The 16,037-nt window shown below is 49.3% G+C and overlaps 1 protein-coding gene across 3 annotated transcripts in view; it reads left to right on the top strand.

The window, feature by feature from the left end:
* The window catches only part of CUX1 (cut like homeobox 1), a 1,097,219-nt gene that overhangs the window by 645,257 nt on the left and 435,925 nt on the right, over positions 1-16,037 (top strand). For all 3 annotated transcript variants that reach the window (XM_085649842.1, XM_085649843.1, XM_085649841.1), the window contains exons 14-15: positions 13,301-13,397; positions 14,175-14,846. In XM_085649842.1, coding sequence (XP_085505968.1) covers positions 13,301-13,397; positions 14,175-14,846 — 769 coding nt within the window. The remainder of the gene's footprint in view (positions 1-13,300; positions 13,398-14,174; positions 14,847-16,037) is intronic.

The following is a 16,037-nucleotide window of genomic DNA, read 5'->3' as shown; positions in this document are numbered from 1 at the left end:
CGTCGAGGGAGCTGAGCAGTCCGCCGTTGACGACATCAGCATCTTCGTCGACGCCGTCGAGTCATTGGCGTCGAGAACAGGCCCGGCGTAGGCGCTCGCCGTCGAGGCGAGGTCGCCGTTCGCCGTCGGCAAAGAGGAGAAGGTCACCGTCGAGGGGATCCCCGACGTCGAGGACCTGTCACAGGCGTTCGCCGTCGACGAGGCGTTCGCCGTCGACGGAGTCACCGGGCTCGGTGTACACCTCCTAAGCCTAGGTCGCCACCCTTTCCTCCTTTGCCAAGGGAGCCCTCACCACGGATCCCTACGCCTCCTCCTCCTCCCCCCCTCCTCCTCCCCCCTCCTCCCTCCTTCTCCTCCTCTTCCTCCTCCTCCCCCTCCCCCCTCCTCCTCCTCCTCCTCCTCCTCCTACCATTCCGCCTCACACACCGTCGGGCCCACCTGTGGCCCCGACACGGTCGGTGTCGTTGCCTAGGTATCCGACGCCGCCGAAGAGTACTCCGAGGCCGCGGCACCCGGTTAAGCCACCGTCGCCTGCGCCTGCGAGGCCGGCTGAACGGGCGAAGCCAAATAGATCGCGCTCCCGCTCCGGACGGAGAGGAAGATCATGGAGCCGTGGACGAACGTCATCGACATCTGGGCGACGCCGCAGGAGGCGCAGAGCCAGATCCCGCACCCAATCGTCTGCCAGGGACTACTCGCCGACGCTGTCTGACTCTCCAGGGACGAGGGTATCGCCTGTCGACGATATAGTCTCCTTCCAGGAGGTGCTACTGAGGGGTGCGGCCAAGCTAGGGATCACGGTGACGGTGCCAACACCTACGACGTCCGTGATCTTCGAGACGCTGCACAAGAAGCACTTGTCTCGCCCCCTGCTGCCACTAATGCCGGGATTGGTAGAGCCTGCTACGGAGAATCGGACCCGACCTTTCTGAGGATGGACCCGAAACCGGACTCGGTCATTGTGACGGCGGCAAGGAAGCAGCATGCTACCACTCCTTCCTCGACAGTACCGCCTGATAAGGATAGCGGTTGGCTAGACTCGGCGGGCAGAAAGGTCTGTGGGACGGCTTCTACCACCATGAAGGCGGCAAGTGCCAGGGCTCTGTTGGGGCGCTACGACCGTGCCCTATGGGAGTCTCTCCAGCAGTACGCGGAGCTGCTGCCTCGCGACAAGGAGGAGGACTTTCTAGAGACTTTGCGTGAGGGGATGCTGGTGTCAAATCAGATTATCAGCGCGGCGGCGGATGTGTCTCTGTTAGTGGCACATGGATATTGTCATGGCATCAACCAACGGCGTCACGCTTGGCTTCGCCTTACCTCACTCAAACCGGAGGCACAACAAAGAGTGGCCAACCTGCCTTTCTCGGGGGAAACCCTGTTCGGCAAGCATGCGGGCGACTAAATGGCCCGCATAAAGACGGAGGCAGAGACCCTGACGGATGTCTGGTTAGAGAAGCCTGAGAAGAAAAAGCACCCGTTCCAGAGACGGTTCGGGGCCGCAGGCAGAGGGCGTGGGCAGGCCTCGGGACAGCAGCAACAACAGCAGCAGAAGGTCCGGAAACCCTTCCAGAAGCGCCAGAAGGGTAGAGGAGGCCAGCAGTCCGCTACAGCGACCAAGGGCCCGGCTGGGTCTCGGCCCTGAGCGATTACTTCCCCTGCAACTGTTACCCACTCCAGTGGGGGGGAAGCGTTCAATTTTTTCTGGCAGAGTGGAGAAAACGTACTCAGGACAAGTGGGTGCTGAATATTGTTTGCAATGGATACAGTCTTCGGTTCATCAGCCCGCTTCCAGCGATTCCGCCGGTAAGCTCACAGTATCAACTGCGAGAGCTCCAGGCGGAGGCAGACATCCTGTTGAGGAAAAAGGCGGTGGAAGACGTACCTCTGTCTCAAAGGGGAAGAGGTCTGTACTCTCGGTTCTTCCTGGTTCGCAAGAAGGACAAGAACGAGTTCAGGCCCATTCTGGATTTGCGGCAAGCAAACAAATGGATTCGCAGAGAGAAATTCTGCATGCTATCGTTGCATCAGATTTACCCTCAGCTGCAACGGGGAGACTGGCTATGTGCCATAGACCTACAGGATGCGTACTTCCATGTGCCCATTGCACAGAAGCACAGGAAGTTCCTGCGATTCCAAGTCGGCGCCAATCATTATCAATACACAGTACTGCCATTTGGGCTAAAGTCTGTGCCCAGGACCTTCTCGAAGTGCATGGCAGTGGTAGCTGCACACCTGCGGAGGAACAAGGTGTTTGTCTACCCGTACCTGGACGATTGGTTGATCAAGGCCTTCTCCTTCTCGGAAGCACAAGCGCACTTCCAGAAGACGTGCGTTCTCTTGAACAAGCTGGGGTTGCACGTCAACATGTCCAAGTCTGTCCCGGCTTCGGTCCAGTGCATACAGTACTTGGGGGCCTCCATCGATAAACTGTCAGCAAGCGTGTCTCCTTCGGAGAAGAGACGGTTATCACTCCTTCGGAAGGCTCAGGCTCTTATGACCGCTCCATCGACGACAGTGAGGAAGGTGTCTTCGCTGCTTGGATCGATGGCCTCCTGTATCTTCCTCACGCCTCACGCACGGCTGCACATGAGACCACTGCAGGAGTGCTTGGAGGATCAGTGGGATCAGAGGACAGGTTCTTGGGACGACAAGATACGGCTGTCTCTGTATGCTCTTCAGTCACTGAAGTGGTGGTGTTCGGCGGAAAATCTCCTCATGGGGGTTCCCTTCCACAAGGACATTCCCACGAAGAGTATCGTGACGAATGCGTCTGATTCAGGAAAACCACGAATGGGTCATAAACGACGAAGTACTAGGGGACGTCTTCGCAAGGTGGGGGACTCCAGACGTCGATCTGTTCGCCACTGCCGAAAACAGCAAATGCCGAGACTTCGCATCCAGGTACTACCAGCGGGGGACGCTGGGGAATGCGCTATGGATCGATTGGTCGAACAGCTTTCTGTACGCTTTTCCACCCATTCCCCTGATTCCGGCGGTGCTCATCAAGCTGTCCCAGTCCGGGGCGCGGATGATCCTGATTGCCCCGGAATGGCCCAGACAGTGGTGGTTCACGGACCTGCTTCACCGGTCTCTCCTTCCTCACATACGGCTGCCGTGCAGGCCGGACCTTCTCACGAAGTTCGGGGGGCAGATGGTGCACCCCAACCTCTCGTCTTTGAGTTTGGCGGCATGGCTCCCGAGATAGTGCAATATGGCTATTTGAATCCACCAGCAGATTGTATGGATATACTGAAGGAGGCTAAGCGACCTTCCTCTAGGACGTCCTATGCTTACAAGTGGAAGAGATTCTGCATCTGGTGCAAGTCCAAGAACTTTGACCCGACGACATGTAAGGAAGATGTCATCCTTCCGTACCTTTTGCATTTGTCGCAGTCTGGCCTTAATTTCCATTCCATTAAGGTTCATCTCGCTGCTTTGACTGCTTACAGGAAATGCCCTTCACAGGCTTCCTTCTTTCAGATCCCTGTGATCAAGGATTTTTTGGAAGGCTTGAAGAAAGGGTTCCCTCCTGTCAGACTTCCCTCACCTTCATGGGAATTGAATGTGATGCTGTCCAGATTGATGAAGGAGCCTTTTGAACCTATTCACAAGGCTTCGTTGCAGCACCTGTCTTGGAAGGCGGCGTTCCTAGTGGCCATTACATAGGCCCGCAGGGTGAGTGAGCTTCAGGCGTTGTGTTGCCAAGAACGTTATGCGGTATTTCATGCTGCTAAGGTTGTTATGCGTACTCACCCTAAATTTCTTCCTAAGGTTATATCTGATTTTCATGTCAACCAGACCATAACTTTACCTACGTTTTTTCAGAATCCCTCTTCTCCAGCGGAAAGGTCTCTACATTCCCTGGACGTTAGTAGGGTGTTGAAGTTTTATCTTGATAAGACCAAAGATATTCGTAGGTCAGACCAATTGTTTATCAATTCTGGATCAGTCAGGACCGGTCTTGCTACCTCCAAACAGTCCATCTCTCGGTGGATTGTGTCCTGTATACAATTGTGTTACCAAAAGGCTAATAAGACCTTAGGGGGTAAACCTAAGGCTCATTCCACCAGGGGCAAAGCTGCCACGACTGCTTTGCTGCGTAATGTTCCGATTGCAGAAATCTGCAAGGCGGCACTTGGAGGTCGGTCCATACCTTTGCTGAGCATTACTGTCTGGACACCGATGCCAGGGCAGATGCTCAGGTTAGGCAGGCTTCGCTGCGAAATTTGTGAGCACAGTAGTGGTATTATTTTGTAGTCTTCTCCACCGCCGTTTTGGTGTGATGATGGGCTTGGCATTCTATTCACTAGATTATGACTATACACAGAGATCCCCTACTACAGAAGGAGTAGTTTCTTTTCTGTAACTCCAGTTCTGTAGTAGGGGTATCTCTGTTATAGTAATAAGCGCCCGCCCTCCTCCCCGGTGGAGAGATAAATGTTAATGTAAGGAATGCTACAGGTCTGGCGTGTTACGCCTTCAAAAAGAACTAAAAGTAAAAGGGACCTGCTGTGCATTCTGGGATACTAGAAAAGTTCTGGAAAGTTTTCTTAAAGGCACAGTATCCTGTTCTGAGCCACATAATGGCAGCCTATGGGGCTTGTCTGTCCATTCCTCCCTCTCTATCATTCCAGTGGCTTTTGCTGGTAGAGGCAGATTTTTCTCTGTGGAAAAAGCTGGGCTGGCAGTGCTGTTTGTGGATGTTGGTGGAATTTTTCTAGTTGAAGTACTGGACAGTGTAGCCTGTGGATATAGGCTGCATTATCTGTCTTTGAATTCTCCCTTAAGTGTAGATGCAGGTCTGCATGGCTTGACAACTTAAGAGATTATTTTTATTGCTCCGGGGTCCACCCACATGGGCGGGACTATTCACTAGATTATGACTATAACAGAGCTACCCCTACTACAGAACTGGAGTTACAGAAAAGAAACTACTCCTTCCTTCCATAGGCCCAATTTCAAACAAGGGGAAGGACAGCTTCCACAGATACCTCTGGTTCACAATGTAAAACGAACGGACAAACCTCAAAACCAAAACTTTCTACAGAGGTAGAGTTGGGGAGAGGAGTTGGCCTAACGGCTAGGGTGCTCGACCTGGGGAACTGGGTTCGAGTCTCGGTAATGTCGCTGAATATCCTGTGATTCAGGGCAAATCACTTAATCTCCACGTGCCTAAAAAAGAATGAATGTGTGTCCTAATTTAACGTAACTGGTGCTATGTAAAGCGCTCTGATACCTGATTGCATTCGGGTCAAGTTCGCGCTATATAAAACTCTGCAAAAAACAAAAAAAAAAAAAGAGGTAGCAATTTTAAAGGAAGAGGCAGAGGAAACAAAACTGTTCCTCAAATACCAATACTAAATAATGATTCCTTTCCCTTCCCCCCACAACACTAAACACCAGTTGGGGGTCGTCTTCAACAATTTCCCCAAAATTGGAATTCTATTATAACAGACCAATGGGTCTTCGACATTATTCAACATAGTTATTGCCTGGAGCTCATAACAACTCCTCCAAATATTCCACTTCGCAAACATAAACTATCCATGCAAAATCAAATCCTTCTGCAAAAAGAAATAACAGATCTGTTGCAAAAATGAGTAATCAAACCAGTTTCACCGCAATTTCACAAGACAGGAATATATTCACTATACATCTTTATTCCCAAAAAAGATGGATCTCTCATGCCCATTCTAGATCTCAGAACACTAAATCATTACATAATGTGAGAGCATTTCCACATGGTCATTCTTCAGGACATCATCCATTTACTACAAATGGGAGACTTCATGGCAACCTTAAATCTAAAGGACGCCTATTTCGATATACCAATTCATCCTGCACACGGAAAATACCTCAGATTTCTATTTCAGGGAAAACATTATCAGTTCAAAGTTCTTCCCTTTGGGATCACTATAGCACCAAGTGTTTTCACAAAATGTTCAGCAGTTGAGGCAGCACATCTGCGCAGAGAAAACATTCATGTATTCCCTTATCTAGACGACTGGATAGTCAAAAGCAAAGACATTCATACTTTGCAAACAAAACACTCAAAAGACCCTAGATTTATTACTAGGTTCACTGTCAACCTGCAAAAAATCTCATCTACAGCCAGCTACTACTCAAGTGTTCCTAGGGGCTATGCTCAACACAAATCTAGCATTAGCATCCCCAAACAAAGACAGATTAAACCATATACTAACATTAATTCAGTAATTTCAAACAGGAGCTTGCATTTCAGCCAAAACATTTCTTATACCTCTGGGCATGATGGCATCTTGTATTTATAGTCTCACATGCCAGAATAAATATGAGACTCCTACAACAATGTCTATCCCAGCAATGGACTCAGTCACTTGGTCCACTTCACGATCTAGTGTTGGTTAGCAGCCGCACCTCTGCAATGGTGGGTGAAATCTACAAAATCTGTCCAAAGGGTGACCGTTTCAAGACCCAGTTCCACAAATGATTCTAACAGATGCACCCCTAACAGGATGGGGAGCACATCTCCAAAACCTTACTATTCAGGGACTAGGGGATTCCAAACACATGAATCTCCATATCAATCCCCTCAGACTACAAGCTGTTCATCTAGTGATCAAAGCCTTCCTATTCACCTACAGTACAAGATTGTCCTTATCCAAACAGCCAATATGACAACAATTTATAATTTACAAATACGTGGGGGGGGGGGGGGCACATTCTCTCCAATTATCTCACTTAGCTCAGAAAATATGGAAGTTAGCAATGTTCTTCAACCATATTTTCGCAAATGGGTATTACCACAGATGGACCTGTTTGCAACAAAGGGAAACGTGAAAGTCCCTCACTTCACAAGCAGATATCACCACCATCAATCCAAAGGCAATGCTGTATGGATGAACTGGTAAGGGATATTTGCACACGCTTTTCCACCTCTCCTACTATTCCGTTAGTGGTCAGGACACTCAGGCAAACACCGCTCACCATGATACTAATAGCTCCCACATGGGCTCGACAACCATGGTGCTCAACACTCGTGGAACTATCTCTAGTCCCACCGAGAAGCTTCACCTGAACCCGGACCTTCGTACCATTGAACATTAAGCAATCCCAATCCCAAAGAAATTAATCTTTCAAATTAGCTCCGGAAGTCTTATTGTTTGGATACTTAAATTTGCCTCAAGACTGTATGAACATTCTTAAAGTGGCTCGTAAACCAACTACAAGACAAAGTTATGCTTCAAAATGGAAACAATTTGTTCTGTTCTGTCACAAACCAAACGTTACCCTTCTCCAGGCAAAGGTACAAACTCTTATCTAATACCTATTGCATTTACAAACTGCAAGATTAGCATATACTTCTATATACTATTGCAGCATATCTCCAAAATAGACAACACATATCCGTATTTAATATTCCTGTTATAAAAGCTTTCATGGGGGGACATAAAAGAATAATTCCTCCTAGACTTCCACCTGCCCCAGTATGGAATTTAAACATTGTCCTAACAAGATTAATGAGCCCTCCTTTTAAATGTTTACATTCTTATCAGTTGCAATATCTTTCATGGAAACTTGCTTTTTTAATTGCTATTACTTCTCTTCAAAGAGTCTGTGAAATTCAGGCGATAACCCTTGAAGAGCCTTGCTTTCAACTACACAGGGACAGGGTAGTGCTTAGGACTAATCCTAAATTCCTACCAAAAGTAGTTTCCAGTTTCCATATTAATCAGTCCATTGCTTTGCCTGTGTTATTCCCACAACCAGACACAGTTGCAGAAAGGGCATTACACACTTTAGATGTAAAAAGGGCATTAATGTATTACATTGACAGGACTAAATAATTTAGGAAAACTAAACAATTGTTTGTTGCCTTTACACCTCCTCGTTTAGGAGAAGCAATTTCTAAATCGGGCATTTCAAGATGGATAGTTAAATGCATACAGACATGTTATGCAAAGGCTAAACAACTTTTACCTGTTCCACCAAAAGCACATTTCACTTGAAAAATTGGAGCTTCTATGGCTCTTTTTAGAGAACATTCCTATTGCTGATATTTGTAAAGCCGTAAAATGGTCTACTCCACACACCTTTACGAAACATTGTGTGGATTTATTTTCATGCCAAAAAGCCTTTGGTGGTCAGGCAGTACTTAAGGCACTTTTTCAGACAACTGCAACACCCACAAGTTAACCACTACTTTGGGAGAGTAGCTGCTTTATAGTCATACAAATATACAGCACACATGCCTTGAACAGATTATATTACTTACCCTGTAGGCATCTATTCTTGGTATGTAGTTATGTAGATTCACATGTCATCCCTCCTTTCCAGATTCTTGTGTAGGTTGCAGTTCATAAACTTTATTTCATACTAACGCATTGACATCTCAGTGTTTACATACACCATTCTTACATTCTCATCTACCCACTGCAAAACAATCTGAAGATGGCATCGATAACCATGTGCACTATTCCCAAGTGGAGGAGTCGCACAGCCTCGTGACTCAAAGAAAACTTCTTGGAACAAAAACAGCTTGTAATCATTCTAGCCCAACACTACATGGCGGACTTATGCAAAGCATGTGAATCTACAGCACTACATGCCAAGAACAGATGCTTACAGGGTAAATAATATAATCCTTCTAGGTAGTCGTCACATCGGCCAAGTGGTTGAGCAAGCTCTAGGGGCTCTCCGTACATCCTCCACGCACCAACCTTTCCCCCACAGACAAAACTGGTTCTCTGCACCCGTGCCTCTTTCCTGCCAAAGGTGTTAACGCCTTTCCTTGTCAGCCAAAATATCACACTGCCAACTTTTTTTCGATCCATTTAACCCTTCCAAAGACAATAGACTGCATCGCCTGGACCTAAAAAAGAGTGCCGTTGTTCTACATTGATCGCACCAAGGAACATCGGGTGGACAATCAACTCTTTGTTGGGTTTGCCGAAGCAAAGAAAGGGAAGGCCATGCAGAAATGGACCATCTCCAGGTGGATTATGCTCTGCATGAAAATTTCCTACACATTGGTAAAGAAACAATCCCTGGGACCTTGCTCACTCAATCCACCAAAGTAAAGGCTGCCATCATTGCGTTAGCTTGTGGTATCTCCGTTCTGGTTATCTGTCAGGCTTCTATGTTTGCTTCTCTGCACATGTTTATTGAACACTCCTGCCTTGATAGTCAGGGCCATCACAACAGGCACTTTGCCCGTATGGTCCTCCAGGACTTCCTGGTCTAAGCCTGTTCGTAAACCCTCCTCCGGGAAGCTATTGCCTGGTTAGCTATCCTAGGGTAAGGAATCTGCGGCTAGAAGTCTCTATCAGATGAACACGTTCTTTACCTTAGATAATGGTTTAGCTGGTAAAGACTCAATCTAGCCGCAGATTCCTTACCGACCCTCCTATCCTTCCTGCTTCTGCAAATGGTTTCTTCTGTCTAGAACAGAGGTACTCATAGTACGGCCCGAGGGCCGCCAGTGGCCCGGCAAGCCTTTCTTGGCGGCCCGCGGACCTTGCAGACATCGTACCGGTGTTTTTTAAAAAAAAAATTAACAGTGTCAGCAAACACAGACTCTGCTCTGTGGGGGCCCGGGGATTCAAGCGATAGTCCGAGTGGAGCTGCTGGGGCGCTAAGAGGTGAAATACAACAAAGCCTCGTTATCATGCAAATGGTCTCTTAAAGACCTGTGAAGTACTCGGGTGGGGCTGTGTGTGTGCCCTGGAAGGGAAACTGCCTCAGCTGCCACACAAGCGAAGGGGGAGGGGGGGGTGAGTTGACAAAGAATGACAAGAGAACAGCAGGGTGTGAGAGTCGGGTAAGGGGACAGAGGGCAGTAGGGCGAGACAGAAACAGACAGACAGATAGAGACTAACAGGGACAGACAGAGACAGATAGGCAGAGACAGGGACAGACCGATAGAGGCAGAGACAGACAGAGAGGCAAAGAGACAGAGAGAGAGGGAGACGGAGAGAGAGAGGGAGACGGAGAGAGAGAGGGAGACGGAGAGAGAGAGGGAGACGGAGAGAGAGAGGGAGACTGGGAGAGCGAGGGAGACTGGGAGAGCGAGGGAGACTGGGAGAGCGAGGGAGACTGGGAGAGCGAGGGAGACTGGGAGAGCGAGGGAGACTGGGAGAGTGAGGGAGACTGGGAGAGTGAGGGAGACTGGGAGAGCGAGGGAGACTGGGAGAGCGAGGGAGACTGGGAGAGCGAGGGAGACTGGGAGAGCGAGGGAGACTGGGAGAGCGAGGGAGACTGGGAGAGCGAGGGAGACTGGGAGAGCGAGGGAGACTGGGAGAGCGAGGGAGACTGGGAGAGCGAGGGAGACTGGGAGAGCGAGGGAGACTGGGAGAGCGAGGGAGACTGGGAGAGCGAGGGAGACTGGGAGAGCGAGGGAGACTGGGAGAGCGAGGGAGACTGGGAGAGCGAGGGAGACTGGGAGAGCGAGGGAGACTGGGAGAGCGAGGGAGACTGGGAGAGCGAGGGAGACTGGGAGAGCGAGGGAGACTGGGAGAGCGAGGGAGACGGGGAGGGCGAGGGAGACGGGGAGGGCGAGGGAGACGGGGAGGGCGAGGAAGACTGGGAGAGCGAGGGAGACTGGGAGAGCGAGGGAGACTGGGAGAGCGAGGGAGACTGGGAGAGCGAGGGAGACTGGGAGGGCGAGGGAGACGGGGAGGGCGAGGGAGACTGGGAGAGCGAGGGAGACTGGGAGAGCGAGGGAGACTGGGAGAGCGAGGGAGACTGGGAGAGCGAGGGAGACTGGGAGAGCGAGGGAGACTGGGAGAGCGAGGGAGACTGGGAGAGCGAGGGAGACTGGGAGAGCGAGGGAGACTGGGAGAGCGAGGGAGACTGGGAGAGCGAGGGAGACTGGGAGAGCGAGGGAGACTGGGAGAGCGAGGGAGACTGGGAGAGCGAGGGAGACTGGGAGAGCGAGGGAGACTGGGAGAGCGAGGGAGACTGGGAGAGCGAGGGAGACTGGGAGAGCGAGGGAGACGGGGAGGGCGAGGGAGACTGGGAGAGCGAGGGAGACTGGGAGAGCGAGGGAGACTGGGAGAGCGAGGGAGACTGGGAGAGCGAGGGAGACTGGGAGAGCGAGGGAGACTGGGAGAGCGAGGGAGACCAGGAGAGGGAGGGAGACGGGGAGAGGGAGGGAGATGGGAGGGAGGGAGACAGAGGGAGTGAGAGAGGGGGAGGGAGAGAGACGAAGAGGGAGAGAGACGAAGAGGGAGAGAGATGAAGAGGGAGAGAGACAGAGGGGGGAGACAGAGGGGGGAGACAGAGGGATACGGAGACAGAGGGATACGGAGACGGAGGGATACGGAGAGGGAGGGATACGGAGAGGGAGGGATACGGAGAGGGAGGGATACGGAGAGGGAGGGATACGGAGAGGGAGGGATACGGAGAGGGAGGGATACGGAGAGAGAGGGATACGGAGAGAGAGGGATACGGAGAGAGAGGGAGACGGAGAGGGAGGGAGACGGAGAGGGAGGGAGAGTGACAGAGGGAGGGAGGGAGACGGAGGGAGAGGGAGGGAGACGGAGGACGGAGGGAGACGAAGAGAGACGGAGGTAGACGGAGGGAGACGGAGGTAGACGGAGAGAGACGGAGGGAGACGGAGGTAGACGGAGAGAGACGGAGGTAGACGGAGAGAGACGGAGGGAGACAGAGAGAGAGAGGGGGACGGAGAGGGGGAGACGGAGAGAGACGGATAGAAGGAGAGAGGGAGGGAGACGGAGGAGGGAGGGAGAGGGAGAGGGAGAGAGGGGGAGAGGGAGAGAGGGAGGGAGGGGGAGAGAGAAACAGAGAGGGGGAGACAGAGGGAGACGGTGAGGGAGGGAGAGAGACAGAGAGGGAGGGAGGGGTCGCAGGGAGACGGAGGACGGAGGGAGAGAGAGAGAGGGAGGGAGAGAGAGACAGAGAGGGAGGGAGACAGAGAGAGAGAGAGAGACGGAGAGGGAGGGAGACGGAGAGGGAGGGAGACGGAGAGGGAGGGAGAGGGAGGGAGACGGAGGAGGGAGGGAGACGGAGGAGGGAGGGAGAGGGAGAAGGAGGAAGGAGGGGGAGGGAGACGGAGGAGGGAGGTAGAGGGAGAGAGAGAGAGATATGTGTATGCCGGGTCCGGTGGCTCAGTGGACGAAGGCGTCCGCTGCAGGGACCGGTGTTCCACCTCATGGTCACTGGTTTTTTTGTTGCTCTAGCCCCGCCCCCTCCCCCAATGACCCCGCCCCCAAAGGTGCGGCCCTCGGCCACAAACCACACTGTAAATTTGGCCCCCAAGAGAAAGTTTGTGAGTACCCCTGGTCTAGAAGATCCCTGTATGTCCTTCGTGTCTGCATACTAGTCCATCGACTTTCTAATGTGACTGTGCTTCTGGTGTGGAATGTGGAAATGTCAAAAAAAGAATCTGATGTCAGTGAGCTGGAGTGACACCTATAAAGGCGATGCACACGTCACATCTGGCACGGACGATGACGCAGCTTATCGATGCCACCTATGGGTGCACACAGGTACTGCTCAAGATTTTCTGTATCCAGTCTAATAGTGCCTGAGAGATATTCTAGAGGTAAGGAATCTGCAGGTAGATTGAGTCTCTACCAGATAAGGCGTTACCGACGGTAAGTAACATGTTTTTAAAACACACAAAATGGTTTACAGGTGCGATTAAAGCCAAAAGATTAGCTCTGTGTGCATTACATAGGTCTCAGTTTGAGGTCCAATACATTTCTTTTCATTTTTCAAGGACTACGCCAGTTTGAACCACTAGCATGCTAACCATGTGAATGCGACTGTAAACACCATTGCTACAGATAAGTAACTTATTTGTGGCATCCCAGCATTCCAGTGTTATATGAAAAATCCAACATTAGACTAGAAAAAAGATTTTGTACGATAAAAACAAGAATGCAGAATTAGAATGACGATTGTCTGATTTACTTTTGTAAATACCTTCCTTTTTATCTTGCTCCTTTTCTTCGGACACGACTGCTTTGGGTTTAGTTTTGTCGAACAATCTGTGGGGTGGCTTTATGGCAACCTAATTTCCATAAGCTGCCTTTCTACAGTGGATGACAAAGCTAGACCACTTCCAGCTTAGTAGATATTGAAGAGCAAATCACTGTGGTCTGTAAAAGGTCAATTGAAATAACGTATTTACTCGATATATTGAATTGTTAAACATCACCCTGAAAATTCATATTGCACAAGTTTACCTACTTAATAAATTTAGAAAGAATGTTTATTCTGCCATAAACGTACTAGCTGGTCACTAACCCTCGTTATTCAGCTTAAGATTAACAGTTCTATTTTCACATGTATATAGGATGCAGCTAAACCTCTGGAGATTTTGTTGTTGGAGAAAAACCGCTCCTTGCAGTCTGAGAACGCAACTCTGCGCATCACCAGCAGCGACCTGAGTGGTAGGATTTTTGTCATTGCAGTCCTTCATGGTCCGGGTGCGCGAGGCGCACATAGAGGGGGCGGGGGGTGAACGCACAGCAGGAGCCTGGCGGTTTTTTGTTCTCTTGTGTGATTGGCTTGGCACTGTACGGTCCATGAGCAGCCTCAGACCCAAGCGCAGTGACGAGCCTGATATTTTGTTAGATTCCTCAATAATGATATCAGTGCGCCCAGCAGTGTTTTCTTGCAGTGTTGTGCAGCATCTGCACCTTGGTCGCAGCTTCCAGCACTTCCATCTTTTGTAAAGCATTTCTAGGGGCTTTCAATGTTATCATATGTTTTTAATATCCTCATTCCATATAAGGCTTCATTTGAGTTGTGTGTTTTTTTCAGATTATCCAGCACATGTGTTTGTTTTCTGTCGTAGGCTTGTTTGGGCGTTCAGTCCGTGGCGATCCTTAGCAAAAGCTGACCAGAAAGTTGTTTTCTATTGTAAAGGTTTGCTGTTGGTTCAGGCAGGTCGTTATAGGATTTCGTTATGATTTCTTGCATTGATTCTGTGGGGTTTCTCCAGGCTGCAGTTTACTGTACAAGAAAGGTACAAACATGAAATGCATGTGGCTTAATTTGGGTGGCCTTCTTTGGCTTATTGAAAATTCAATATAAAAACCTCATTGGCCCTCTTTTAAAAACAAAAAAAATGCACCTTTTAACTTTGTGGGGCAAACTTTGCGTTTTTATTTCGGTTTTTGCCTTTTGAATCCCCCATAATGCATTATGTTTGACCTTTCTTGTAGGGTCAGCCAGGAGAAAAGGGAAAGACCAGCCTGAGTGTTCGCGTCCGGCACCTTTGCCAGCCTCCCCGCCTCCTCAGTTGCTCCGCAGCGCAGGGGAGCATGCTTCCAATACTAATGGCACCCATCACTTCTCTCCAACGGGTTTAAGTCAAGACTTTTTCAGCTCATCCCTGGCACACAGCACCCCCCTGGCCTCTACGGGAAAATTTGCACTAAACTCTCTTCTTCAGCGACAGCTAATGCAGTCCTTCTATTCCAAGGCTATGCAGGAAGCAGGAAGCACAAACATTCTTTTCTCACCAGGTCCCTACAGCACAAACTCAGTATCTTCCCAAAGTCCTTTACAACAGCAAAGTCCAGATGTCAATGGCATGGTCCCATCTCCCAGCCAGTCAGAAAGCGCTGGCAGCATCTCTGAAGGGGAGGAGATGGACACTGCGGAAATTGCACGGCAGGTGAAAGAGCAATTGATCAAGCACAATATTGGGCAACGGATATTTGGACATTATGTGCTAGGACTGTCTCAAGGTTCTGTGAGCGAGATTCTGGCCAGACCCAAACCGTGGAATAAACTCACTGTACGGGGGAAAGAACCTTTTCACAAGATGAAGCAGTTTCTATCCGACGAGCAGAACATCTTGGCACTACGCAGCATCCAAGGCAGACAGAGAGGTGAGCAGGATTTATTGATCTTTTTTTATAGAGCTTAAATGTGATTCATATCGAAGCCTATTGTCTATGCTAAAGTTAATAGATGGTGTTTTCTAGAGTTGTAACAGTAAATGAAACCAGTTCTGTCAAGGTATTTTCCATCAAGTTTTGAAGGAACTGATAAAAAAACGTTTTTGCTCTGTTTCCCAGTAATTCAGTCTTCATGATTGTTTCCTTATCTAGTATATCCAACTTTGTACGCTTACTGGTTTCTATCTCTGCAGACCGCTTTTGGTCCAACCAGGATAAAGAGCGCCACCTTGTGCTCTTTCCTGGCGTTGGAGAATGGCAGGGAAGACTGAATCCTCACAGTAAGTGTTCACTTCACTACACAAATCTCACACTACTTGACTCCACCAACTACTGCTGTTCAGTTGCTTTTTTTCAGTTACTAGATGTCGTCCCATTTATTTCTACCTTTATTGTTTTTGGATACTGTGTTGGTTAGTGATTAAAAATCACAGTCATTTTGTTTCTTCAAAGTGCTAAGCGAAATCCAAAAATGAATTGGGAAATGGATTGAACACTTGATTTGCAACAGCGGTAATCAAACAAATGCATAACTTAATGAAGTAGGAAAGTGGGAAAAATAGCAAACAGTCGAGAATGCTTAAGAAACATATAGAAATATAGAAACGTGTAGTTATGTTTAGCAGAGAAGGCAAAATTGTTATGATTTTTGCAGGTTTCTTTGTGGGATTTTCATAACATTCAGTGACTTATTACTAGCTCCATAACCGGTGTATACCTCTCAGCAACCATTGCTGGGATAAAGAATTCTGGATGTAGTGTAACACATGTGGATATTTCAGAAGATGTTCACCCTACGTAAAAATGTAGTAGCCATCAAAAAGAAAGGGTCAATTAGGGTAAAAAAAAAAACGTGTTCTTTCTTTTATTTGTACTTACAAATGTAATTTTATTATCTGAAAGAGACACGTTAGTGATAGATTCCTTACCTTAGAATATCCCCAGGTGTCAGACTGGATCCGGAAAGTTTAGTTTAGTAGTACCCCTGCGCGTCAGTAGGTGGCGTCGTGCGGCTCCGCGTCTGTCACTGGCGTCGTAAGCGCCGAGATGGCCCACGGAGAGTACTTAGGCGCCACCCATGCGCGCTGACGTCAGTTCTTTATTTTTCCGCGCCAGCAAGCG

The sequence above is a fragment of the Triturus cristatus genome, chromosome 3_2 (genome assembly GCF_964204655.1).
Source record: "Triturus cristatus chromosome 3_2, aTriCri1.1, whole genome shotgun sequence".
NCBI lineage: Eukaryota > Metazoa > Chordata > Amphibia > Caudata > Salamandridae > Triturus > Triturus cristatus.
Note: the sequence above shows the minus strand (reverse complement) of the source record. Positions and strands in the feature narration are given on the sequence as shown.